General features: G+C 46.4%; 1 protein-coding gene across 2 annotated transcripts in view; it reads left to right on the top strand.

Annotated features, from left to right (window-relative positions):
• The window catches only part of ASB5 (ankyrin repeat and SOCS box containing 5), a 164,331-nt gene that overhangs the window by 70,038 nt on the left and 66,940 nt on the right, over nucleotides 1-27,353 (top strand). Inside the window, exon 1 of one of the 2 annotated variants that reach the window (XM_063920662.1) lies at nucleotides 18,208-18,424. The exons of the other annotated variant lie outside the window; for it this stretch is intronic. Within the exon in view, the coding sequence (XP_063776732.1) occupies nucleotides 18,313-18,424 (112 nt within the window). The 5' untranslated portion in view covers nucleotides 18,208-18,312. Of the gene's footprint in view, nucleotides 1-18,207; nucleotides 18,425-27,353 lie in introns of those variants that run through there. 2 annotated transcript variants of the gene reach the window in all.

Genomic DNA, 27,353 nt, shown 5'->3' with positions numbered 1-27,353 from the left:
TTACTGCAGAGCCAACTAGAGACTTGTTGGAGGTACTGTGTCCCCGGTACCAAATACCATCTAGGTTCCATTTCTCTAGGCAGGCGATACCGAAAATGTACACAGACCTCAGAAAAAGAGTCACCAGTGTCCTAAAAAATGCAGCTGTACCCAATGTCCACTTAACCACGGACATGTGGACAAGTGGAGCAGGGCAGGGTCAGGACTATATGACTGTGACAGCCCACTGGGTAGATGTATGGACTCCCGCCGCAAGAACAGCAGCGGCAGCACCAGTAGCAGCATCTCGCAAAAGCCAACTCTTTCCTAGGCAGGCTACGCTTTGTATCACCGGTTTCCAGAATACGCACACAGCTGAAAACCTCTTACGGCAACTGAGGAAGATCATCGCGGAATGGCTTACCCCAATTGGACTCTCCTGTAAATTTGTGGCATCGGACAACGCCAGCAATATTGTGTGTGCATTAAATATGGGCAAATTCCAGCACGTCCCATGTTTTGCACATACCTTGAATTTGGTGGTGCAGAATTTTTAAAAAAACGACAGGGGCGTGCAAGAGATGCTGTCGGTGGCCAGAAGAATTGCGGGACACTTTCGGCGTACAGGCACCACGTACAGAAGACTGGAGCAACACCAAAAACGCCTGAACCTGCCCTGCCATCATCTGAAGCAAGAAGTGGTAACGAGGTGGAATTCAACCCTATATATGCTTTAGAGGTTGGAGGAGCAGCAAAAGGCCATTCAAGCCTATACAATTCAGCACGATATAGGAGGTGGAATGCACCTGTCTCAAGCGCAGTGGAGAATGATTTCAACGTTGTGCAAGGTTCTGCTGCCCTTTGAACTTGCCACACGTGAAGTCAGTTAAGACACTGCCAGCCTGAGTCAGGTCATTCCCCTCATCAGGCTTTTGCAGAAGAAGCTGGAGACATTGAAGGAGGAGCTAACACGGAGCGATTCCGCTAGGCATGTGGGACTTGTGGATGGAGCCCTTAATTCGCTTAACAAGGATTCACGGGTGGTCAATCTGTTGAAATCAGAGCACTACATTTTGGCCACCGTGCTCGATCCTAGATTTAAAACCTACCTTGGATCTCTCTTTCCGGCAGACACAAGTCTGCTGGGGTTGAAAGACCTGCTGGTGAGAAAATTGTCAAGTCAAGCGGAACGCGACCTGTCAACATCTCCTCCTTCACATTCTCCCGCAACTGGGGGTGCGAGGAAAAGGCTCAGAATTCCGAGCCCACCCGCTGGCGGTGATGCAGGGCAGTCTGGAGCGACTGCTGATGCTGACATCTGGTCCGGACTGAAGGACCTGTCAACGATTACGGACATGTCGTCTACTGTCACTGCATATGATTCTCTCCCCATTGAAAGAATGGTGGAGGATTATATGAGTGACCGCATCCAAGTAGGCACGTCACACAGTCCGTACTTATACTGGCAGGAAAAAGAGGCAATTTGGAGGCCCTTGCACAAACTGGCTTTATTCTACCTAAGTTGCCCTCCCACAAGTGTGTACTCCGAAAGAGTGTTTAGTGCCGCCGTTCACCTTGTCAGCAATCGGCGTACGAGGTTACTTCCAGAAAATATGGAGAAGATGATGTTCATTAAAATGAATTATAATCAATTCCTCCGTGGAGACATTGACCAGCAGCAATTGCCTCCACAAAGTACACAGGGAGCTGAGATGGTGGATTCCAGTGGGGACGAATTGATAATCTGTGAGGAGGGGGATGTACACGGTGATATATCGGAGGATGATGATGAGGTGGACATCTTGCCTCTGTAGAGCCAGTTTGTGCAAGGAGAGATTAATTGCTTCTTTTTTGGTGGGGGTCCAAACCAACCCGTCATTTCAGTCACAGTCGTGTGGCAGACCCTGTCACTGAAATGATGGGTTGGTTAAAGTGTGCATGTCCTGTTTATACAACATAAGGGTGGGTGGGAGGGCCCAAGGACAATTCCATCTTGCACCTCTTTTTTCTTTAATTTTTCTTTGCGTCATGTGCTGTTTGGGGAGTGTTTTTTGGAAGGGCCATCCTGCGTGACACTGCAGTGCCACTCCTAGATGGGCCCGGTGTTTGTGTCGGCCACTAGGGTCGCTTATCTTACTCACACAGCTACCTCATTGCGCCTCTTTTTTTCTTTGCGTCATGTGCTGTTTGGGGAGTGTTTTTTGGAAGGGCCATCCTGCGTGACACTGCAGTGCCACTCCTAGATGAGCCCGGTGTTTGTGTCGGCCACTAGGGTCGCTTATCTTACTCACACAGCTACCTCATTGCGCCTCTTTTTTTCTTTGCGTCATGTGCTGTTTGGGGAGTGTTTTTTGGAAGGGCCATCCTGCGTGACACTGCAGTGCCACTCCTAGATGAGCCCGGTATTTGTGTCGGCCACTAGGGTCGCTTATCTTACTCACACAGCTACCTCATTGCGCCTCTTTTTTTCTTTGCGTCATGTGCTGTTTGGGGAGTGTTTTTTGGAAGGGCCATCCTGCGTGACACTGCAGTGCCACTCCTAGATGGGCCCGGTGTTTGTGTCGGCCACTAGGGTCGCTTAGCTTAGTCATCCAGCGACCTCGGTGCAAATTTTAGGACTAAAAATAATATTGTGAGGTGTGATGTATTCAGAATAGACTGAAAATGAGTGGAAATTATGGTTTTTGAGGTTAATAATACTTTGGGATCAAAATGACCCCCAAATTCTATGATTTAAGCTGTTTTTTAGGGTTTTTTGAAAAAAACACCCGAATCCAAAACACACCCGAATCCGACAAAAAAAATTCGGTGAGGTTTTGCCAAAACGCGGTCGAACCCAAAACACGGCCGCGGAACCGAACCCAAAACCAAAACACAAAACCCGAAAAATTTCAAGTGCACATCTCTAGTTGACAGTATAGGCGCTGTCATGCACAAAGCCATAGTGTTCTCTTTAAAAGATTTATCTATAGCAATTCGGCATGTTTCATGTTGTGCAATTCCTGATGTGTTATTAGTAAAATGTTGGGTAAATTGTATTGGATTGTTTTTATTATTATTATTATTATTATTATTATTATATTGCCAGTAGTGGTTTTAGTTTGCAGTCACCCTGCAAGTACCATCAGCGCCCGCCCACTGCCCGCACCGTGATTGGCGGCTGCCCCCGCACCCCAAACCCGGCTGCCTCCCGCTTCCCACACCACACCTCCCCTCCCCTCCGCTACTCACTTCCGCCCTGCTTCATGCAGGGAGGAAGTAAGGCAGAGCCAGCCCTATCCAATATGATACCCCAGGCAAGATTTTGGCTGGTGCCCCCTAGCACCGCCACTAGTTCCGCCTCTGATCCTGCACCCCTTTTCCAGCACCATCACCCCTCACCCACAGCAGTCTTAATTTTGGTGCTCCTACCCACTGTATTTTAAATAGAAACAGTGTGCACATTCGGTGCACAGCCCAAAAAGGGACGTGTTCTTGCTGGGAAGGGGCATGGCCACACAACAGTACCCCCAATTTAAATGACACCACACAGTAGTGCAACTTTATTCACATTATGAGGCCTATTTATCACAATCAGCATCCAAGGATGCGGATGACAGGTGATAAAACTCGCACTGCGATAACTGATTACATCGCATGGATGTATCAATTATCGCATGCAGGCACAGAGCTCTAACCCTGCGATACATCTCCGCAGGATCTTCAGGATATTTTTCGTAAAAAATACCCCGATGTCCTGCTGCACATGCGCCGCCCCCACCAACATTGCCGCTACCGCCGCCACCCGATCACCACCCCTGTCTTGACTACCCCGTGCCCTTGCAGGATAATATACTTACCAGTCCAGGGAGCCGGTCCACGCTGCTCCTTCTGGACTGACGGGTGCCGGATCTTGTGTGCTGCAGTGACCCCCTGTGCTGTAAAGTGTGCTGCCGCTTTGCAGCATCACTTTACTGCACCGGGGTCACAGTGCAGCATATGGGAGACTGGCAGCGCTCACCAGAGCAGCGGGCACTGGCTCCCTGGACTGGTATGGTTTTTACACTTTGATCACACAGAGCTGATCACAGGAGCCCGGTCCCGCTCAGCTTTCTCCGCCAGGGGCAGAGAAAGCTGGGCATATGCCTGGCTATCGCAGTGCTGCCCTGTGATCTCGCCAGCATGAACTGGCAAATTTATCACAGGGCACACTGCAGTGTTTTTAAAAAAAAAAATGTTTAGTAAATTCAGCCACATCGCATTTCCCATTATAAGTGGGTTATTAAAAAAAAAAAGGGAATTAAAGGGGTTGGAACAGTTTTTCACATTATTTTAGTAAAAATAATGTTAATAAATGGGCCCCTATATCATGCGATAGCGTCCCTTATTCAGGTTACATCACACAGTAGTGCCTCTTATGTTATTCTTCACAGTAGTGCACCTTATTCACATTACATGATACTGAATTGCTCCTTATTCACATTACATAACACTGAATTGCTCCTAGTCCTTATACACATTATATGACACTGAATTGCTCCTTATTTACATTACACCAGACCATATTGCTCTTTACTCACATTAGACCACACAGTAGTGCCGTTTCTATACAAATGTAGCCACACTAGTCATGGCTCCGTCTGTGACTAGGTGCGTCCTGGACACTGTGAGCATCTCCGTCTGGACGGGCGTGCACACCCGGACGGAGATGCTCTCCATTCACTTGAAAGGAGAGCGCCTCCGTCCAGGTGGGCGTGCGTGCCCAGACAGAGACACTTACAATGGGGAAGCGGCTCTGTGCACTGCCGGCATGACAAGGAGGACGGATTGCCTAGTCACGCCGAGAGTGCACACCTGCAATTAGGCAGGCAACAATAAGGGAGGCTCCATCTCTATGTTATGCCACACAGTAGAGAACCTTATACACATAATGCCACCCATTAGTAATGCCTTTATACACATAATATCACACAGTAATACCCCTTACACATATGACACACATTATTAATGTCCTAATAAACATAATGCGCCTTACACATTATGCCAACCTTTATTAATGCACTTATACACATAATGACACACATAATGCCCATTACACATATGCCGAACACTATTGCACAACCAACCCACCTGTACACAGCACTCACATGGCCGCTAACACTATAACCTCTGCCTCTGCTTGGATACAGATGTGATCTCTTACGTCTTGCCTCAATACTCCATGCAACAGGAGATACGCGAGTCAGCTTACAACTCTAGGCCAACTCTGCTAATGTCGGTCATCTTTTTGGCCGAAAGGGCATCTTATTTGCATAGAGAAACCAAACAAAACTGCTAAGTAAATGCGCCTTAACATCAAATTACATATAAAAATATAAAAATATATAACCAAATATGATATACTTGTAAGAGTCACGATTCCTGAAATGCTGCGCTCGCCGGAATACTATGTGTGGTATTGGGACAGAAACAAAAAAAGAACAGACGGCTGCGCTGAATGTCAGGAAAGGTATGTATAAATGTGAAGAGAGCCAACGTATAATAAATTGCAATGTTTATTAATAATAATAAAAATTGGTTAAAGACATATATACCGGTATGTAAATAATAATTAAAAAAGAGTCACACTACAGTTTACTCATGATGTCTGAAAATAGCTCGTGGTTAATACTGAAATGGCGGACGTATCATTGATAGTGAAAGTCCGTATTCCACTTAATATGGTTGATTTCTGTTAAACAGACAGGTGATGAAAAAGGTGCACGGATATTTTCCCAATTGGGTATGTGTCCCTCAGTTGAAACAAATCTCAGTACCTCTCCGGTGGGCTGGTCAAAGCCAAGCGTCCTCGGCGTATGTGTCCTGCAATACCCACATAAGCTGTGCAGCGGAGGGGAGATAGCCGTCTACTCACAAGCTGACTGTAGCGGCGTGCGTGTTAATGCCGCTGGCGACGGGAGATGCAGACGGAGGGTCCGATGTAGATAAAGGTCGATGTGCACCTTGTAGTTGCACCTAAGCAAGGTGTGTGTGAGGGCAGGTCCTGATGCGTTTCGTCACGCTCCACGTGACTTTTTCAAAGGTGATTAACTGCTGATTAAAATGATATGCAGCATGCCTATATTCTGTGTGCGGCAGTGGCTGAATCTGCATACAAAATTATACATCCAGGAATACACTGTAATGTAACATTTCATATGCAGATACAGCCGCTGTCACACACAGAATATAGGCGTGCTGCTTATAATTTTAATCAGTATAAGCTGCTTGTGCCCCATGGCATTACAAATGCCCTGGGCAGTTGCCTAGTTGGCCTATGCCTAGGATCAGCTCTGAAGTAAGGTAAGAGCATGTAGCTGGGGATCTACTGGACAGGAGGAGCCAGCGCTGGATGGTGAGTGACAGGGACATGAGCAGCAGGGCGGATCACACACACACATTCACTTCTCTCGGCTTTACCTGGCGCAATGTGTATAATGTGCCACCTGGTGCAGTGTGTGTATAAGGGGCTACCTGGTGCAATGTGTATAGGGGGCTACCTGGTGCAATGTGTATAAGGGGCTAACTGGTGCAATGCGTATAAGGACTACCTGGCGCAATGTGTATAAGGGGCTACCTGGCGCAGTGTGTTTAAGAGTCTACCTGGCACAGTGTGTTTAAGAGGCTACCTGGTGCAATGTGTCTGATGGGCTACCTGGCGCAATGTGTATAAGGGGCTACCTGGCACAGTGTATAAGTGGCTCTGCTTGGTGCAGTGTTTATAAGGTGCTACCTGACGCAATGTGTATAACAGGCTCTGGCTGGCACAATGTGTATAAGAGGCTCTAGCTGGTGCAATGTGTATAAGTGGCTCTACCTGGCATAACATGTGTAAGGGGCTCTGCCTGGCGCAACGTGTGTAAGGGGCTCTACTTGGCATAACATGTCTAATGGGCTATATGGCGCAATGTGTATTAGGGGCTACCTGGCGCAATGTGTATAAGACTCTACCTGGTGCAATGTGTATAAAGGGCTACCTGGCGCAATGTGTATAACAGGCTGTATCTGGTGCAATGTGTATAACAGGCTCTATCTGGTGCAATGTGTATAAGAGGCTCTACCTGGCACAGTGTGTATAAGGGTTCTACCTAGCGCAATGTATATAAGGGGCATAACATGTATAAGAGGCTCTGCCTGGCAGAATGTGTGTAAGGGGCTCTGCCTGGCGCAATGTGTATAAAAGGGGCTCTACCTGGCCTATCATGTATAAAAGGGACTCTACCTGGTGTAACATGTATAAAAGGGGCTCTACCTGGTGTTACATGCATAAAAAGGGCTCTACCTGGCGCAAAGTGTATAAGGGTTACCTGGCACAACGTGTACAACATGCTCTATTTGGTGCAATGTGTATAAGGGGCTTTACCTGGTGCAATGTGTATAAGGACTCTACCTGGTATAGTGTGTATAAGAGGCTCTGTCTGGTGTAATGTTTGTAAGGGGCTCTGCCTGGCGTGATGTGTGTAAGGAGCTCTGCCTGGTGCAACGTGTATAAAAGGGGCTGTACCTGGCATAATGTGTATAAGGGGCTTTACCTGGTGCAATATATATAAGGGGCTCTTCCTGGCATGTACTACTGTATATTGTAATGTGACTGACTGACACTACTGTGCAGCGTAATGTGAATTGTTACTATTATGTGGCCACGACCCTTCCCATGAAGCCATGCCCCAATATTTTTGGCATGCGTCTTTGGCATACACTGTCCCTGTTTTGGGGAAGGGGGGCGCCTAAGGAAACGTTTACCCTGGACGCCACAAGGTCTAGAACCGGCCCTGTATATTGCATAGTTACATTGTATCCATTATATTTGGACTACAGATGGAGCCATGCGCTTCATCACAGGCGGGGGCGCCTGCCGTGCCTGGGCGTGCCAGCGGCCAGACATGCCAGGGAGCGCACAGAGACGCTCCCATTCACCTTGAATGGGGCGCATGCGCATCTACAATGCACGCGTGTCCCATTCGTGCCCGGCGGTCCACCTCGCCGGGCGCACTCAGTCGCAGATAGAGCCACGATTAGCATGGCTCCATCTGTATGTAGCTTATTTGGTGATATTGTACTCAATGTGTTTGTAATTGTTAATAGAAGTTAAGTACCCGCACACTCCAGGAGCGATATTGTTTCCCTTCCCGGCCCGTCTACAGTTGCATACACACTGCGATAGCAGTAGCAATATTGAACAGTGACATCATGCTGCGGCCGGGGCCGAACATACAGGGGCTCTGCCTGGCAAAAAGACAACAGAGAGGGCCAAACATGCAGGGGCTCTGCCTGCATGTAAAGACGAAAGAGGCGGTCGTTAATGACCGGCGAGAGCGCGCATTGGCCATCGTCAGCAGCATACACACTGGGCAATATTGTAAACAATATCGCTCAGGAGCGTACAAATGAGCAACATCGCTTACAAAATCACCTAGTGTGTGGGTCTTCATTCTAGGCCAGAGGATTCTTTAATATAGTTAACGAAGCCTACTGTAATCTAAGTCCCCTGTCTGTATAAACAGATCTCATACTATTGAGCATGTAAGGATAACTAGTAGTAAACAGGTTATATCTGGAGCTGCAGGTAATCTGATCATATACTAGAGATGAGCGGGTTCGGTTCCTCGGAATCCGAACCCGCCCGAACTTCAGGGTTTTTTACACGGGGCCGAGCAGGCTCGGATCCTCCCGCCTTGCTCGGTTAACCCGAGCGCGCCCGAACGTCATCATCAAGCTGTCGGATTCTCGCGAGGCTCGGATTCTATATAAGGAGCCGCGCGTCGCCGCCATTTTTCACACGTGCATTGAGATTCATAGGGAGAGGACGTGGCTGGCGTCCTCTCCGTTTATAGAGATTCGAGAAGAGAGTGAGACAGTCTCACTAGAGAGAGACACAGTAGTAATTTTGGGGAGCATTAGGAGGAGTACTACTACTACTAGTACTTGCTGAAGTGAAGTGATAGATAGTGTGACTGTATTGTATTATCTGACTTGTGGGGGAGACACTGACAGTGGGGAGCAGTTAGAGTCTGAGAGCAGGACTCAGGACTCAGGAGTACATATACTACATATAACGTACAGTGCACACTTTTGCTGCCAGAGTGCCACACCAGTATAATATATATTGTGATTGTATGCTTAGGAGTACTACTTGCAAGTTGCTGATAGTGTGACCAGTGACCTGACCACCAGTTTAATAATCACCACCAGTTTAATTAATATATATATATATATATATATAAAATTGTATATAATTAATATATATATAATATTATAATTGTATACCACCTACCCGTGTTTTTTTTTTTCTTTCTTCTTTATACATACTACTATAGTAGCTTACTGTAGCAGTCTGCGGTGCTGCTGAGCTGACAGTGTCCAGCAGGTCCGTCATCAGTCATTACATAATAAATATATATACCTGTCCGGCTGCAGTACTAGTGATATTATATATACATATATATATTGATTTCATATCATTATCATCCAGTCTATATTAGCAGCAGACACAGTACGTTAGTCCACGGCTGTAGCTACCTCTGTGTCGGCACTCGGCAGTCCATCCATAATTGTATACCACCTACCCGTGGTTTTTTTTTTTTCTTTCTTCTTGATACATACTACTATAGTAGCTTACTGTAGCAGTCTGCGGTGCTGCTGAGCTGACAGTGTCCAGCAGGTCCGTCATCAGTCATCATTACCTAATAAATATATATCTACCTGTCCGGCTGCAGTACTAGTGATATTATATATACATATATATATATTGATTTCATATCATTATCATCCAGTCTATATTAGCAGCAGACACAGTACGGTAGTCCACGGCTGTAGCTACCTCTGTGTCGGCACTCGGCAGTCCATCCATAATTGTATACCACCTACCCGTGTTTTATTTTTTTCTTTCTTCTTGATACATACTACTATAGTAGCTTACTGTAGCAGTCTGCGGTGCTGCTGAGCTGACAGTGTCCAGCAGGTCCGTCATCAGTCATCATTACCTAATAAATATATATCTACCTGTCCGGCTGCAGTACTAGTGATATTATATATACATATATATATTGATTTCATATCATTATCATCCAGTCTATATTAGCAGCAGACACAGTACGGTAGTCCACGGCTGTAGCTACCTCTGTGTCGGCACTCGGCAGTCCATCCATAATTGTATACCACCTACCCGTGGTTTTTTTTTTCTTTCTTCTTGATACATACTACTATAGTAGCTTACTGTAGCAGTCTGCGGTGCTGCTGAGCTGACAGTGTCCAGCAGGTCCGTCATCAGTCATCATTACCTAATAAATATATATCTACCTGTCCGGCTGCAGTACTAGTGATATTATATATACATATATATATTGATTTCATATCATTATCATCCAGTCTATATTAGCAGCAGACACAGTACGGTAGTCCACGGCTGTAGCTACCTCTGTGTCGGCACTCGGCAGTCCATCCATAATTGTATACCACCTACCCGTGGTTTTTTTTTTTTCTTTCTTCTTGATACATACTACTATAGTAGCTTACTGTAGCAGTCTGCGGTGCTGCTGAGCTGACAGTGTCCAGCAGGTCCGTCATCAGTCATCATTACCTAATAAATATATATCTACCTGTCCGGCTGCAGTACTAGTGATATTATATATACATATATATATTGATTTCATATCATTATCATCCAGTCTATATTAGCAGCAGACACAGTACGGTAGTCCACGGCTGTAGCTACCTCTGTGTCGGCACTTGGCAGTCCATCCATAATTGTATACCACCTACCCGTGGTTTTTTTTTTCTTTCTTCTTGATACATACTACTATAGTAGCTTACTGTAGCAGTCTGCGGTGCTGCTGAGCTGACAGTGTCCAGCAGGTCCGTCATCAGTCATCATTACCTAATAAATATATATCTACCTGTCCGGCTGCAGTACTAGTGATATTATATATACATATATATATTGATTTCATATCATTATCATCCAGTCTATATTAGCAGCAGACACAGTACGTTAGTCCACGGCTGTAGCTACCTCTGTGTCGGCACTCGGCAGTCCATCCATAATTGTATACCACCTACCCGTGTTTTTTTTTTTTTTTCTTTCTTCTTGATACATACTACTATAGTAGCTTACTGTAGCAGTCTGCGGTGCTGCTGAGCTGACAGTGTCCAGCAGGTCCGTCATCAGTCATCATTACCTAATAAATATATATCTACCTGTCCGGCTGCAGTACTAGTGATATTATATATACATATATATATTGATTTCATATCATTATCATCCAGTCTATATTAGCAGCAGACACAGTACGGTAGTCCACGGCTGTAGCTACCTCTGTGTCGGCACTCGGCAGTCCATCCATAAGTATACTAGTATCCATCCATCTCCATTGTTTACCTGAGGTGCCTTTTAGTTGTGCCTATTAAAATATGGAGAACAAAAATGTTGAGGTTCCAAAATTAGGGAAAGATCAAGATCCACTTCCACCTCGTGCTGAAGCTGCTGCCACTAGTCATGGCCGAGACGATGAAATGCCAGCAACGTCGTCTGCCAAGGCCGATGCCCAATGTCATAGTACAGAGCATGTCAAATCCAAAACACCAAATATCAGTAAAAAAAGGACTCCAAAACCTAAAATAAAATTGTCGGAGGAGAAGCGTAAACTTGCCAATATGCCATTTACCACACGGAGTGGCAAGGAACGGCTGAGGCCCTGGCCTATGTTCATGGCTAGTGGTTCAGCTTCACATGAGGATGGAAGCACTCAGCCTCTCGCTAGAAAAATGAAAAGACTCAAGCTGGCAAAAGCAGTAGCACCGCAAAGAACTGTGCGTTCTTCGAAATCCCAAATCCACAAGGAGAGTCCGACTCCAATTGTGTCGGTTGCGATGCCTGACCTTCCCAACACTGGACGTGAAGAGCATGCGCCTTCCACCATTTGCACGCCCCCTGCAAGTGCTGGAAGGAGCACCCGCAGTCCAGTTCCTGATAGTCAGATTGAAGATGTCAGTGTTGAAGTACACCAGGATGAGGAGGATATGGGTGTTGCTGGCGCTGGGGAGAAAATTGACCAGGAGGATTCTGATGGTGAGGTGGTTTGTTTAAGTCAGGCACCCGGGGAGACACCTGTTGTCCGTGGGAGGAATATGGCCACTGACATGCCTGGTGAAAATACCAAAAAAATCAGCTCTTCGGTGTGGAAGTATTTCAACAGAAATGCGGACAACAGGTGTCAAGCCGTGTGTTGCCTTTGTCAAGCTGTAATAAGTAGGGGTAAGGACGTTAACCACCTCGGAACATCCTCCCTTATACGTCACCTGCAGCGCATTCATAATAAGTCAGTGACAAGTTCAAAAACTTTGGGTGACAGCGGAAGCAGTCCACTGACCAGTAAATACCTTCCTCTTGTAACCAAGCTCACGCAAACCACCCCACCAACTCCCTCAGTGTCAATTTCCTCCTTCCCCAGGAATGCCAATAGTCCTGCAGGCCATGTCACTGGCAATTCTGACGATTCCTCTCCTGCCTGGGATTCCTCCGATGCATCCTTGCGTGTAACGCCTACTGCTGCTGGCGCTGCTGTTGTTGCTGCTGGGAGTCGATGGTCATCCCAGAGGGGAAGTCGTAAGACCACTTTTACTACTTCCACCAAGCAATTGACTGTCCAACAGTCCTTTGCGAGGAAGATGAAATATCACAGCAGTCATCCTACTGCAAAGCGGATAACTGAGGCCTTGGCATCCTGGGTGGTGAGAAACGTTTTCCGGTATCCATCATTACTGCAGAGCCAACTAGAGACTTGTTGGAGGTACTGTGTCCCCGGTACCAAATACCATCTAGGTTCCATTTCTCTAGGCAGGCGATACCGAAAATGTACACAGACCTCAGAAAAAGAGTCACCAGTGTCCTAAAAAATGCAGCTGTACCCAATGTCCACTTAACCACGGACATGTGGACAAGTGGAGCAGGGCAGGGTCAGGACTATATGACTGTGACAGCCCACTGGGTAGATGTATGGACTCCCGCCGCAAAAACAGCAGCGGCGGCACCAGTAGCAGCATCTCGCAAACGCCAACTCTTTCCTAGGCAGGCTACGCTTTGTATCACCGGTTTCCAGAATACGCACACAGCTGAAAACCTCTTACGGCAACTGAGGAAGATCATCGCGGAATGGCTTACCCCAATTGGACTCTCCTGTGGATTTGTGGCATCGGACAACGCCAGCAATATTGTGTGTGCATTAAATATGGGCAAATTCCAGCACGTCCCATGTTTTGCACATACCTTGAATTTGGTGGTGCAGAATTTTTTAAAAAACGACAGGGGCGTGCAAGAGATGCTGTCGGTGGCCAGAAGAATTGCGGGACACTTTCGGCGTACAGGCACCACGTACAGAAGACTGGAGCACCACCAAAAACAACTGAACCTGCCCTGCCATCATCTGAAGCAAGAAGTGGTAACGAGGTGGAATTCAACCCTCTATATCAGTGGTTCCCAAACTGTGTGCCGTGGCTCCCTGGGGACACTTGCAGGGGTGCCCTGGGTTGGTGGTCCAGGACCAATTCAAATCATTTATGGTCAATATAAAAGGCAAAACTAGTGCTGGTGGCTGTCAGTCATAAAATATGGGGACAAACAGAAGCAAATCTTGTCCTTCACCACACAACTGACCCTAAGGATGACCTATAAACACAGTCTACTTAATTTAATATTTCTTTCTATATTTCTCAATAAGAAATTATTGGCCTAGGGGTGCCGTGAAAAAAATTCTGATACTCTAGGGCGCCGTGATTCAAAAAAGTTTGGGAACCACTGCTCTATATGCTTCAGAGGTTGGAGGAGCAGCAAAAGGCCATTCAAGCCTATACAATTGAGCACGATATAGGAGGTGGAATGCACCTGTCTCAAGCGCAGTGGAGAATGATTTCAACGTTGTGCAAGGTTCTGCTGCCCTTTGAACTTGCCACACGTGAAGTCAGTTCAGACACTGCCAGCCTGAGTCAGGTCATTCCCCTCATCAGGCTTTTGCAGAAGAAGCTGGAGACATTGAAGGAGGAGCTAACACGGAGCGATTCCGCTAGGCATGTGGGACTTGTGGATGGAGCCCTTAATTCGCTTAACAAGGATTCACGGGTGGTCAATCTGTTGAAATCAGAGCACTACATTTTGGCCACCGTGCTCGATCCTAGATTTAAAGCCTACCTTGGATCTCTCTTTCCGGCAGACACAAGTCTGCTGGGGTTGAAAGACCTGCTGGTGAGAAAATTGTCAAGTCAAGCGTAACGCGACCTGTCAACATCTCCTCCTTCACATTCTCCCGCAACTGGGGGTGCAAGGAAAAGGCTCAGAATTCCGAGCCCACCCGCTGGCGGTGATGCAGGGCAGTCTGGAGCGACTGCTGATGCTGACATCTGGTCCGGACTGAAGGACCTGACAACGATTACGGACATGTCGTCTACTGTCACTACATATGATTCTCTCCCCATTGAAAGAATGGTGGAGGATTATATGAGTGACCGCATCCAAGTAGGCACGTCACACAGTCCGTACTTATACTGGCAGGAAAAAGAGGCAATTTGGAGGCCCTTGCACAAACTGGCTTTATTCTACCTAAGTTGCCCTCCCACAAGTGTGTACTCCGAAAGAGTGTTTAGTGCCGCCGCTCACCTTGTCAGCAATCGGCGTACGAGGTTACATCCAGAAAATGTGGAGAAGATGATGTTCATTAAAATGAATTATAATCAATTCCTCCGTGGAGACATTGACCAGCAGCAATTGCCTCCACAAAGTACACAGGGAGCTGAGATGGTGGATTCCAGTGGGGACGAATTGATAATCTGTGAGGAGGGGGATGTACACGGTGATATATCGGAGGATGATGATGAGGTGGACATCTTGCCTCTGTAGAGCCAGTTTGTGCAAGGAGAGATTAATTGCTTCTTTTTTGGTGGGGGTCCAAACCATCCCGTCATTTCAGTCACAGTCGTGTGGCAGACCCTGTCACTGAAATGATGGGTTGGTTAAAGTGTGCATGTCCTGTTTATACAACATAAGGGTGGGTGGGAGGGCCCAAGGACAATTCCATCTTGCACCTCTTTTTTCTTTCATTTTTCTTTGCGTCATGTGCTGTTTGTGGAGTGTTTTTTGGAAGGGCCATCCTGCGTGACACTGCAGTGCCACTCCTAGATGGGCCCGGTGTTTGTGTCGGCCACTAGGGTCGCTTATCTTACTCACACAGCTACCTCATTGCGCCTCTTTTTTTCTTTGCGTCATGTGCTGTTTGGGGAGTGTTTTTTGGAAGGGCCATCCTGCGTGACACTGCAGTGCCACTCCTAGATGGGCCGGTGTTTGTGTCGGCCACTAGGGTCGCTTATCTTACTCACACAGCTACCTCATTGCGCCTCTTTTTTTCTTTGCGTCATGTGCTGTTTGTGGAGTGTTTTTTGGAAGGGCCATCCTGCGTGACACTGCAGTGACACTCCTAGATGGGCCCGGTGTTTGTGTCGGCCACTAGGGTCGCTTATCTTACTCACACAGCTACCTCATTGCGCCTCTTTTTTTCTTTGCGTCATGTGCTGTTTGGGGAGTGTTTTTTGGAAGGGCCATCCTGCGTGACACTGCAGTGCCACTCCTAGATGGGCCCGGTGTTTGTGTCGGCCACTAGGGTCGCTTATCTTACTCACACAGCTACCTCATTGCGCCTCTTTTTTTCTTTGCGTCATGTGCTGTTTGGGGAGTGTTTTTTGGAAGGGCCATCCTGCGTGACACTGCAGTGCCACTCCTAGATGGGCCAGGTGTTTGTGTCGGCCACTAGGGTCGCTTAGCTTAGTCATCCAGCGACCTCGGTGCAAATTTTAGGACTAAAAATAATATTGTGAGGTGTGAGGTATTCAGAATAGACTGAAAATGAGTGGAAATTATGGTTTTTGAAGTTAATAATACTTTGGGATCAAAATGACCCCCAAATTCTATGATTTAAGCTGTTTTTTAGGTTTTTTGGAAAAAAACACCCGAATCCAAAACACACCCGAATCCGACAAAAAAAATTCGGTGAGGTTTTGCCAAAACGCGGTCGAACCCAAAACACGGCCGCGGAACCGAACCCAAAACCAAAACACAAAACCCGAAAAATTTCCGGCGCTCATCTCTATCATATACACCACATTGTGTGCAGGAACCCAGACGGCTTGTCTCCACACCTCATCAGACGCTGACTGACATGCTTGAGTTGATAATAGACAGGATAGTGTATAAAAACGACATTGAGCTTTACTGTGGGGGAATATCTGCAGAGAAGTCTAGAGACAGTTAAACTGGGTATACACCTATTCGTTTTACAGCAGATTGGGTTAAACAGCCCCGATCAGCGGAAGAGTGTGTATCCAGCTGTGACCTCCTGTAAGGCAAAGGCAGCAGCAGCGGGGTTAGTGGCACCTCTGTGGGAATTGGAGGTCGGTTGTGCAACACATAAGATGCAACCTCTCGGTCCTGACCATTGCAGGTGCGTTATAAGTAGTTTTCTGCTAACGCTCCTGCAATGGCACTGCATACACACCATTCACCAGGTATCGGGAGAATGGGCTGACGATTGTATAGGTGTGAGTAGGGTGGCCAATCCTGGGATTGGCGGGAGCCCGGGATTTAGGCCAAAAAAAGAATCAAAGGGCCGAATGATCCCTCAATCCCGAGGATTGAGGGATCATTCGGCCCTTTGTTTTTTTAAAGCCGGGCAGGGGTGAGTTAAGTGTGCGGGGTGGGAGAGGCAGGGCGAGAGGGGCGGGCACATAGGGAAAAGCTAATTCCCGGTATCCCCGTTACCCGGGATTGAAAAAATGGCCTGGGATTGGCCACCCTAGGTGTGAGCCCAGCTTTAGTTGGACTTTTGGAGTGCAGGCACTGACTAGGCACTATGGTGCCGGTAGTGGGGAGAATTTGTGGTGTAGGGTGCAGTGTGAGCTGATGTCTCAGGCCAGGGGACACAGGAGCACTGCCTCCATATAACAGCAGGAGAATGTAGTCATCTGTTATCATACAGTATTGTAGGCAGGGGCGTATTGGCCATGGGGCTCACAGGGAAGATTCACGGTTTTGTTTGAGGACATGTGGTCCTTTTTATAGACATAATGAATAAGAGGCAAAATAATTTGCATATATGAAAATGACTTTGCCACTTAGCCTGTGATTGCAGAAGATCTAGTGTATGCTCTGTCTGCCTGCTTGGCTGACATATAAGATTGAGTGAATAGTGATTGGGATACGGTTGGTGTAATAAGCAAGAAAATATATCTTTCTAAAGAATGATATAGTTTCCTAAATTCTGAAGGAGTATCATATAATGTGCTCATAATATTTAATTTTATTTCTTTTTAACATCCCCCTTCACGCTAGACATCCCCACTATCTGGAAAGTCTTGGGGGGAGGGTGCTGCTGCCATGGCCCATGGCTAGACCTTACACCTCTGGTGCTGCCCAAGTGGGGCCACTAGTACAAATTTTTCCAGGGCCGCTTTTTGTTCCCAATCCGCCCCTGATTGTAAGAGCCTAGTAAGTGAGATAGCATCCTGGCTTGTAATTGTTAAAGTAATAGTGTATTGTTTGTGTGTACATTTACAATAAAGGGCATTTGCCATTTTGCTGAACTGTTTACCTGAGTGATGTTTTTGTAAGAAGGGGTTAAAACCAAGTTGCGGTTTTCAGCCATTGGTCTAGATTGTTGTAAGTCATAGTGTGTGCATTATGGATTTCCAGCCAAGAAGTTAATCATGCCCATTAAACAGACAATTTATCTTTCAAGGGAAGCAAAGTGAAGTCTCCACACAAACAGGAGAACATATTCTGGCTTACATCCAGATTGAAAATAGACTCCGGTACGGTCACTGCATTTTAAGTGAGTAGCTCTGATGCAACTTTTATTAAGCTAGATTCAGTATGTGTAATGCCTATTGCAGGAACAACAACCTTTATTTCCACTTACTAGTACTGCACAAAGCATTTTTATGGTGCTGGGAGATAGTGCTTGGAAAATTAACAATGATTTATATGGCTTTTCCTAGTATTTATGATAAACAAACACACATACTGTATGTAGCCCTTCTTTCCTAAACTATGGCTCCTGCTGCAGCTGTTTTAAAAATAGAAAGCACTAGGTGCAGTCCTCACCCCTTCCCCCACTGAGTACCTCCAGCCCAGCCTTTTAAGTGTTACTGAAAAGACTTCAGTGTGTTGCTGACATTCTGCATACAGTACAAATATTCTCTAGGAGGAGAGGCACATTCAGATTCAGCCTTGGGAGTGTTGCTAATCCAGAGAGGAGGGAGACTTGTGCAAGGAATAGAATGTCTGTAGAGGCTGCCATACAGCGTAGTCGCAAGAGAAAAAAGACATTAGACTGTGTGGAAAAGTGTCCTGCAAAGCGAAGCGCAAGCTGGGGCATCCTCACTAACCAAGGTCAGTAAAACAGCACGCAGTTTTGAAGGCCTTTAGTCGAATGACACTTCTTTTCATGGAAGATCTTGTCTTTAAATATGCAATTACACTAAACATGATACAAATGCTAGTACTAGAGACAATCTGAGAACTAATTAGAAACAAAATAAAACTCAGGATAAACGACAGCGCGGATTTTCAAATTTTCTATTATTTTTATTACATTTTTGTAAAAATTTTTGCATTAAAGTTTTTAATCAATGGGCCAGATGTAATGACGCTCGAGATACCCGGAGGTGCGGGATGCCAGCCAATCTTGGACTTTTTTTTAAAGGTAAAATCACTTACAAGGCAAACCATGCCTTGTAAGTGATTGCCTCTTAAAAAAACGTTCAAGATTGGCTGGCATCCCGCACCTCCGGTGATCTCAGGCGTCATTACATCTGGACCTAAAGCTCCATTGTGCATACATTTTGCTTGAGATCTACTAAGAAAATGTATTGTATCTACATTTTATTTTAGTGATTTGATTAACACATTTTCAAAAACGTTTACAATTTTAGGTGAAATTGCATATCATAAATCTTCTGCAGTTGCCTTCTGTCCACCTGGTGTCGCCTACTTCCCAAGTATGGTGGGCGGTCCAAACACTAAATCACGTCATCATAGCCACACCTGACGGCATTGCATTGTGTGGGATGCAGTTGTGCCATCATGTCCACCACACCACCCATATATGTTACTCCATGCCCCCCACTGTGGGGGTAGCCAGAAAGTCTATAAATAGGACAGCATTTGGGAATAGAGAGCGTCAGTTTGTGAAATTAATTATTATTATTTATTAACAGTTTCTTATATAGCGTAGCAAACTCCGTTGCGCTTTACAATTGGAAATAACAATGATATAAAAAAACTGGGTAATAACAAACAGTCATAGAGGTAGGAGGGCCCATCATTTCATACTGCAGTGGTTCTCAAACTGTGTGCTGTGGCACCCTGGTGTGCCTCGGGACACTTACAGGGGTGCCTTGGATTTGTGGTCCAGGACCAATCCAAATTATTTATGGTCAATGTAATAGGCAAAACCAGTGCTGGTGGCTGTCAGTCATACAATATGGGGGCAAACAGAAGCAAATCTTGTCCCTCACCACATAACGGAACCTACGGATGACATATAAACACAATTTACTTAATTTAATATTTCTTTAAAATTTCTCAGTAAGAAACTTTTGACCTAGGGGTGCCGTGAAAAAAATTCTGACTCTCTAGGGCGCCGTGATTCAGAAAAGTTTGAGAACCACAGGCATACTGTATTTAATTGTTAAGGCGTTCACACCCTTAAATGCATGTATGCAAATGTAACTATAGACGTTGGATCGTTGAACCCTTTGCTGTAAATTTTTGTTACTGTACAGTAGTTCTGAATACCCATAACTTCAATAAGAACATTAATAAAACATATTTTGTTTATTAGAGGAATTATATATTAAAATCACAATCTAGCTAGGACTTTACTGCTTACCATACACTGTCAACTGAACATTACACCCATATGCGCTTGATGAACATCTCATTCCAACAGCATGCAAATTAATAGGTGGTATGTCCCCCAGTGCCTTAGCAGGAAACCTGTGCGCTGTGGTCTGTCACACATTGTCCTTGGCGCACGTGACTTTATTACATCACGCTGCAAGTACCAAGAGCAGGAGGAAAGCACCCTTTTGCTTTCCTTTCAGCAGGGTGGCTCTCCAGGCACTTTACAAGGTAAAAAGGATGGTGGGGTGCTGCAAAGGTAGTGACCATCATGCCCCCACAGGCTTGTGCCCTAGGTTGTTGCACCACTTGCTTACCCCAGTTAAGGCCTTGATGTTCCCCCAATTTGCTGCTATAAGTTTCTGGGAAGACTTTCCATTAGATTAGTGGGGCAGTTGTTTGGGGCCTGGATTAGGTGAAATGTCACCAGCTAATAGCCGTAGGAGAGAGAAGTAGCTATAGTTGTATGAGGTTTGTGAATGTTTTTTATGGTGTCCAGTTGTGGAAAGTACAAAGATGAGTAAAAAGCTAATGAGTGTTAATAAGAGGTGTGTGGATGGGTGTGGATCATCAAATCGACAGTGTCTAGGTCGACAATGTTTAGGTCGACCACTATAGGTCGACAGTCACTAGGTCGACAGGGTCTGAAGGTCGACATGTGCTAGGTCAAAAGGTCGACATGAGTTTTTCATGTTTTTTTTGGTGTTGTTTTTTCCATACAGTGACCGGAAAGCCCAATTAGTGCACCGTGTACCCTCGCATGGCTTGCTTCGCTTGCCATACTTTGGGCAAGGTGCTTTGCTCAGCACAGATTACCGTTCCAGTCGTAGTCCTCGTGGATCGTTAAGTCAGAAAAAGTAAAAAAAAAGAAAAATGTAAAAAACTCATGTCAACCTTCAGTCTCTGTTGACCTAGTGACTGTCGACCTATAGTGGTCGACCTAAACATTGTCGACCTAGACAGTGTCGATCTTCAGACCGGTCCCGTGTGGATAATTGAGGCGGCAATGTGTACAGAGGGGTGGGTTGTAGGGAAAGTAGACAATGTATTTATTTTGGAGAGAATACCAGGGAGTGCAATGAAGTACAACAATTTGAGGTGCATGTTGTGTTTGCGAAAGAAAGTATTGATGCTAGAGCATCACTTCTTATACTCTGACATCTCCACCATTATCATGGGAGATTTCAATATTGCTATTGATAGTCCAAAATCTGCTGCTCATGCCTCCAATGTACTTTCTCTAACCTCCTCTCTCGGCCTCTCACAATGGACTGACTTCTCTACTCATCAGGAGGGCCACTGCCTTGATCTAGTATTCCCACTCTCAGATCACAACTTTTTCACCTACATACTTAAAAATCAGTGCCACTGATTTAAATCAAGGGGTCCCCCCCTCCAGGCACCCAAAGGCCAGGGGTGAAGCCCGAGGCTGTCACCCCATCCCTGGGCGGTGGATGGGGGGCTGATAGCCTTTAACAGTGTAAAAAATAATATTGTCTTTTGTTTTAGAACTACAAGTCCCAGCAAGCCTCCCCACATGCTGATACTTGGAGAACTACAAGTACCAGCATGCTGGTAAATAACGGGCCCGCTGGTACCTGTAGTTCTACAACAAAAGAAATACCCAAATAAAGACTTCCGGTTCCGGCATTGCATGGAGTGACACGCAGCTCGTGTAGCTCCGGTGCCTGCTGCCACTAACAACCCCATACCGCCCGTTCTGGGTGTCCACTGAGCGGCCTGCCATACCCGCTCACCCCCTGCAGCTCCGGCCACCCTGTATGGACCGTTTTCTGGCCCCCGTGATGCAGGGAAAGAACTCCCGCGCCAGGTCTGAGGACCACGGCTCAACTTCTAAAATGGCCACCGCGGCCTCCATAGACACCGGAGCCCGCTCAGCGGCTGCACCCGCTGCTCTTGCAGCCCTTCCCCCCTCCAGCTCTCCTGCCCTGGTGGGCTCCACGGCTGCGGGGACCCCATCGCCCTTAGATGTACCTGGGCACCCGTTATCCTATGCTGACATTGTCAGGGCGGTAAAAGAAACTGTCCAGCCTTTATTCCAGGAACAAACACAGTTGCATGCTGCTGCATTACAGCAGGCTGTCCTGGATATCAAAAGCCAATACAAACAGCTGTCTAAACGTGTTTTACAAGTGGAACATACTGCTGGTGAGAATTTCCAACAAATCGCCGAACTTTCTGATATCTCTGCTAAACTGCAGAAATCTGAAAACCTGGTATGGTCAAAGATCGACGACCTGGAAAATAGGTCGTATCGCAATAACCTTCGGCTTATCGGGCTTCCAGAGTCGGTTAAGGGACAGGCTCTTTATCATTTCCTCCGACATACTCTTCCTGATCTTCTTGGAATACCAGATGTCTGCTCGGACCTAGTGGTGGAACGTGCACATAGAACGGGCCCCACCCGCCCCTCCTCCACTTCACCACGACCGCGTGCTGTGCTGTTCCGGTGTCTCAACTTTCTCCATAAAGAGGCTCTCTGGTCGGCTTCCCGTCGTGTACAGGATCTTGTTTGGGAAGATGCTAAATTGTTACTCTTCCAGGATTTTTCTCCGGAGCTCACCAGACTCCGCAAGGCATTCTCACCTGTATGCTCAATTGGTCCAGGAGGGCTGAAAATTCGCACTGCTCTACCCTGCGAGCCTGAGGATCTTTGACGGCATATCCTTTAAGGACTTTCATACCCCGGAGGATGCTGCTGCTTATCTTTCGGAAGCCGCCACCTCTGACCCATCGTTGAAATAGCTGTGCTCTCCTGAATCTGATCTTGAACTCTCCTCTCCCCTTGTTGCTCTGTTGCCGCATATTTTTCATTCCCTAAACTTGTGGACTATGTGATCCTCTGTTGGTCTATTTGGACTTGTTCACCACATCCACGCTGGTCCTATAGGTGATGTATATGTACCTCTAGAGTAACATAAGTGCATTCTCTGTTATGCGTTCCCATGTATACATGGTTGTTCTTGTGAAGTTATATGTCCACGCTACCTGTTTTGTGTTCAACCTCCAACTGTTTGATATTATCTTGGCCCTCACCTCCATGCCCCCACCCCCACCCCCTTCTCCTCCCATCCCCTCCCCCCCCCCCCCACCTTCCCCTATGCTGCTCGATATGGTGGTATTGGCTAGGAGCAATGTCCTCCTCGCTGTATACGGTTACTGCCTCAGTTGACTTACCGTGAAGTCACATTCTCATTGTTATTGAGGGACCCCCCGGTGGGTCTTGTTTCTTTTTCTCGTTTCTATGTCTATATTGCCTTTTTGTTTACCCCTTCCCTCCCTCCCTCTTGTGTCTCTCTATCCTCTCCATTACCTGTGGGATTGTAGGATGTTTTCATTTGTGATTGCCCCCAGTCATATGTCTTATGTCTGGCATTAAAGTAGGTATGTGGAACGTGGGGGGTATTCACTCTCCCATCAAACGGAAGAAAATACTGCTTTATTGAAATAAAATGCATATGGATCTAATGTTTTTGCAGGAAACGCACCTTCTTTCCCCGGAGGCCCAAAAGCTGGGTGTCCTCGGTTGGCAGGTGCTTTCTGATGCTCCTTACTCCTCTAAGGCGAGGGGTGTACTTATCCTTGCTAAACGCAACCTGCATATAGAGATTCTCACCTCTTTGTGTGATCCTGCTGGTAGATTCCTTATTCTTGAGATCTTACTTCATAACACCAAATATGTTTTATGTACTGTTTATGCCCCAAATTCTTATTCGAAGGTATTTTTCAAGAGTCTTATTACTAAATTGTGCCCATTTATGTCTCTCCCAATGATTGTGGGCGGAGACTTCAATGTTGTGGTCTCCGCTTATATGGACTCGAATTCCTCCGCTCGTGCACGCCCTCCCCCTGCCCTAGGTGTCGCCTTCTTTGCTCAGCAATTGCATCTGACTGGTGCTTGGAGATTCCTTCACCCTACTGATAGGGAGTACTCGTGTCTCTCGGCTGCCCATGGCACCTTGTCCAGAATTTATTTTTTATTGCTGTCGGATTCTCTGATCCCTCAAAGTAGTGAGGCTCAGATGGAAACGATATCCCTTTCTAATCATGCCTTGGTCTGGGTTTGCTTAACTACTTCACTAGATCGCGGCTCTTTTAAGTGTTGGCGTTTCCCGACTTCCTTCACCTCCTCATTGCAGTTTTGGAATAGGTTGGAGGCATTTTGGGAGGAGTTCAGACTGGATAATGCAAGCACTTTTGAGACTGATCCTTTACTGTTTTGGCAGACCTCCAAGGCAGTTCTCCGGGGTAGGCTTGTGGAATATGTTTCCTCGAGAAAGAAGCAGTTTCTTTCTGAATTTAAAACATCTCAACAATGCTTAACGGATGCTTACCAACAATTTAAACAGTCTCCCTCTCCTGACTCAAAGAAAACATACTTAGAATGTAAATCCCAATTTAACACTGTATTAGCACTAGTGGGAGGTCGACATACCTTTCACAAAAACCACAGTTTTTACAGATTTGGCAATAAAACAGGCCGTCTCCTTTCTAATCTTCTGCGGGGATCTGTGCCTTCCTCGGTGATCCAGTCGCTTAAACGCGGTGATGGCTTGTTGGCTACTAAGCCTGTAGACATGGCGCAACTCCTCTCAGAATTTTACACGGACATTTATGCCCATTTCCCTGTTGATGTCCCCACTAAAACTTCTTTCTGGCATTCTGTCTCCCTACCCCAAATCCCGCCTTCGGTTGCTGAGGGCTTCTGCTCCCCGATTACTGCTCGGGAGGTGGAGGCTGCTATCAAACATTTAAAACCCTTAAAAGCCCCTTGACCTGATGGGTTCTCTGGCGAATTCTATAAAATGCTCCAGCCTAAACTGCTGGATATTTTGGTTCTGGTGTTTAATGCAATTCTAACCTCTCACTCCCTCCCTTTATACTTTAATGATGCTCTGGTCCGTCTTCTTCCCAAGCCCGGGAGGGATCCCCATCTCCCCGGCTCCTACCGCCCCATTTCTCTCCTCAATGTTGACTATAAACTTTTTACAAAAATTATTGCTGACAGATTAAAGGGAGTCCTTCCCTCAATTATTCATCCGGATCAAACCGGTTTCATCTCGGGTAGGCATTCCACTAACAATATCCGTAAAGTTCTTGCAGCGGCTAGCTGGTTGCACTCCAGCGGAGACCCAGACCCCCAATACGTCCTTTCATTGGACGCGGAGAAGGCGTTTGACCTTGTTACTTGGGATCACCTGCATACCACGCTGGAGAGGTTTGGGTTTCCGCTGGAGCTGATCAACATGCTCCGAAATGTATATTCCCCCTCCTCTTCCCGTATTATGTGTAATGGCTACTTATCTGCACCCATTCCCCTTCACAGGGGCACCAGACAGGGCTGCCCCCTCTCCCCACTCTTATTTGCCATCGCTATAGAGCCCTTGGCTATTAAGTTGCGTCACCTTCCCGGATACTCTGGAGTTCTGATCCGTGACCATGAGCTTCATGTGAGTTTATTCGCGGATGATATGCTCCTTTTTATTTCAAATCCTGAGACCTCTATCCCACCAATTATGCAGGTCATTACTGAGTTTGGCACCTTTGCAGGGTATCGTGTTAATGCTTCCAAGTCTGAACTCTTCCCACTCACTCCGGCTGCTTGTACGCTCACCTCCTCACCTGTCCTTACTCAATTCCAGATGAATACTACGAAACTTAAATATTTGGGTATATATTTTCCAGCAAATATCTCAGATTTATATTCGGCCAACAGAGGTTTTTAACAGGGTGTCACAGTTGCTGTCCACCTGGTCCTCTCTACCTGTCTCTCTATTAGGGAGAGTAGCCATCCTGAAGAGCATTGTGTTTCCTAAAATCTCTTATCTCTTCCAGATAATCCCTATCCAGCCCCCTAGCAGAGATTTATTGTTATATGATAAACTGTTTTCTAAATTCCTTTGGAACCATAAGAGATCTCGGATCTCCCTTCCTAAGCTTAAGCTTCCTCGCGCTAAGGGTGGGCTGGCTGTCCCTGACCTCTTGGCATTCTTCCGGGCTGTGAATTTTAGATATATCTCGGATTGGCTATTAGGCACCTCCTCATATGTTAATTATGATGTAGAGCAAGATCTTGTGTATCCCTATGATCTCAGAGCGCTGCTACACACCCCAAAACCCCTCCTCCCATCTCTGGCGCGTTCTAATATTCTTTTTTGGGATACTTACCGCTCTTGGGGAGCCATAAACAAAGCCCTACACCGAAACCCAGAATATTCCCCTTTATTCCTTTTTGCGGAAACCCCTGTTTCACTCCACCTTTTGACAACACCAAATTCCTTGCGTGGAAGTCTAGGGGCATTGCCCTTATTCGTGACGTATTTGACCCGGGTGGACTTGTGCTGTCATTTGCGGAATTAGCCGAGAGACACGGTGTGCCCTCATCTGATTTCTTTATGTTTCTCCAAGTTCGTCATTTTGTACAATCTCTCCCCATCCCTCCTGTGCACGAGCGGAGGATGGACCCTCTGTCCCACTTATTGGTCACGTTACCGACTCTTTCATACAAAGTCAGCTGGTTGTACCAGGATCTGTTACCTAGCAAGCCTGATGTTCTCTGGCCCCCTATGTTATCTAAATGGTCGAGTGAGTGGTCCTGGGATCCGGAGGTGAACTGCTTCCTTTACCCCCTCCCCTCTATCCTGAAAGCCCTGCATTCTGCTCAGCTTCAGGAAATCCACTTTAAATTCTTACATCGGGCTTATATTGCCCCAGGACAGCATAAATATATGGTCTCTACAGACTCTGGACACTGTCTCAAGTGTAAAGCACCGAATGCCCTTTTTATGCACAATTTCTGGCACTGTCCAAAGATTAAAAGGTTCTGGAATAAGATACTGTGGTATGTAAGATCTACTTTCCAGATTGTGCTCCCCCTGGACCCAGCAGCGCTCCTTGGCCTTAACACTACAGCCTGGTGTTTACCCCCCTCTCAAGCTCATTATGTCCCGTTTCTGTATGTTTTGCTGACTTTGGGAAAGAAATTAATTTTAAATCATTGGATATATAGAACTTCTCCCTCTCTTGCTAACCTCAAGTCCCTTCTTACTACTACGTTATATTTTGAGCGTCAATCTACTCTCCCAGACCTTGACCGTAATGCTCTGCGTTTCTACAAGAAGTGGGGACCGTATATTGACTCTCTGCCATCTCCCCAACAACTCCACGTTCTAAAAAAATTTGACTCCATTAGTTGGGATTCTTATCGCAAATTATGTATTTCTATTGGTGATAATCCCCTTCTGGCCCCTAGGTGACACTCGTTCCCTTCCCATTGGCACGGAGCGGGATGGTCCCTTCGCTACTTATGTGTGTGCCGTGCTTCACAGGTTTTGGCATCTGCAACCCCCCCCCCCCCTCCTCCTCCCTATTAATTCATATCCATGTCTCTGTTGTT

This window comes from Pseudophryne corroboree, chromosome 1, assembly GCF_028390025.1.
Source record: "Pseudophryne corroboree isolate aPseCor3 chromosome 1, aPseCor3.hap2, whole genome shotgun sequence".
Taxonomy (NCBI): domain Eukaryota; kingdom Metazoa; phylum Chordata; class Amphibia; order Anura; family Myobatrachidae; genus Pseudophryne; species Pseudophryne corroboree.
The sequence above is the reverse complement of the archived record's forward strand: the minus strand, read 5'-3'. Positions and strand labels throughout refer to the sequence as shown.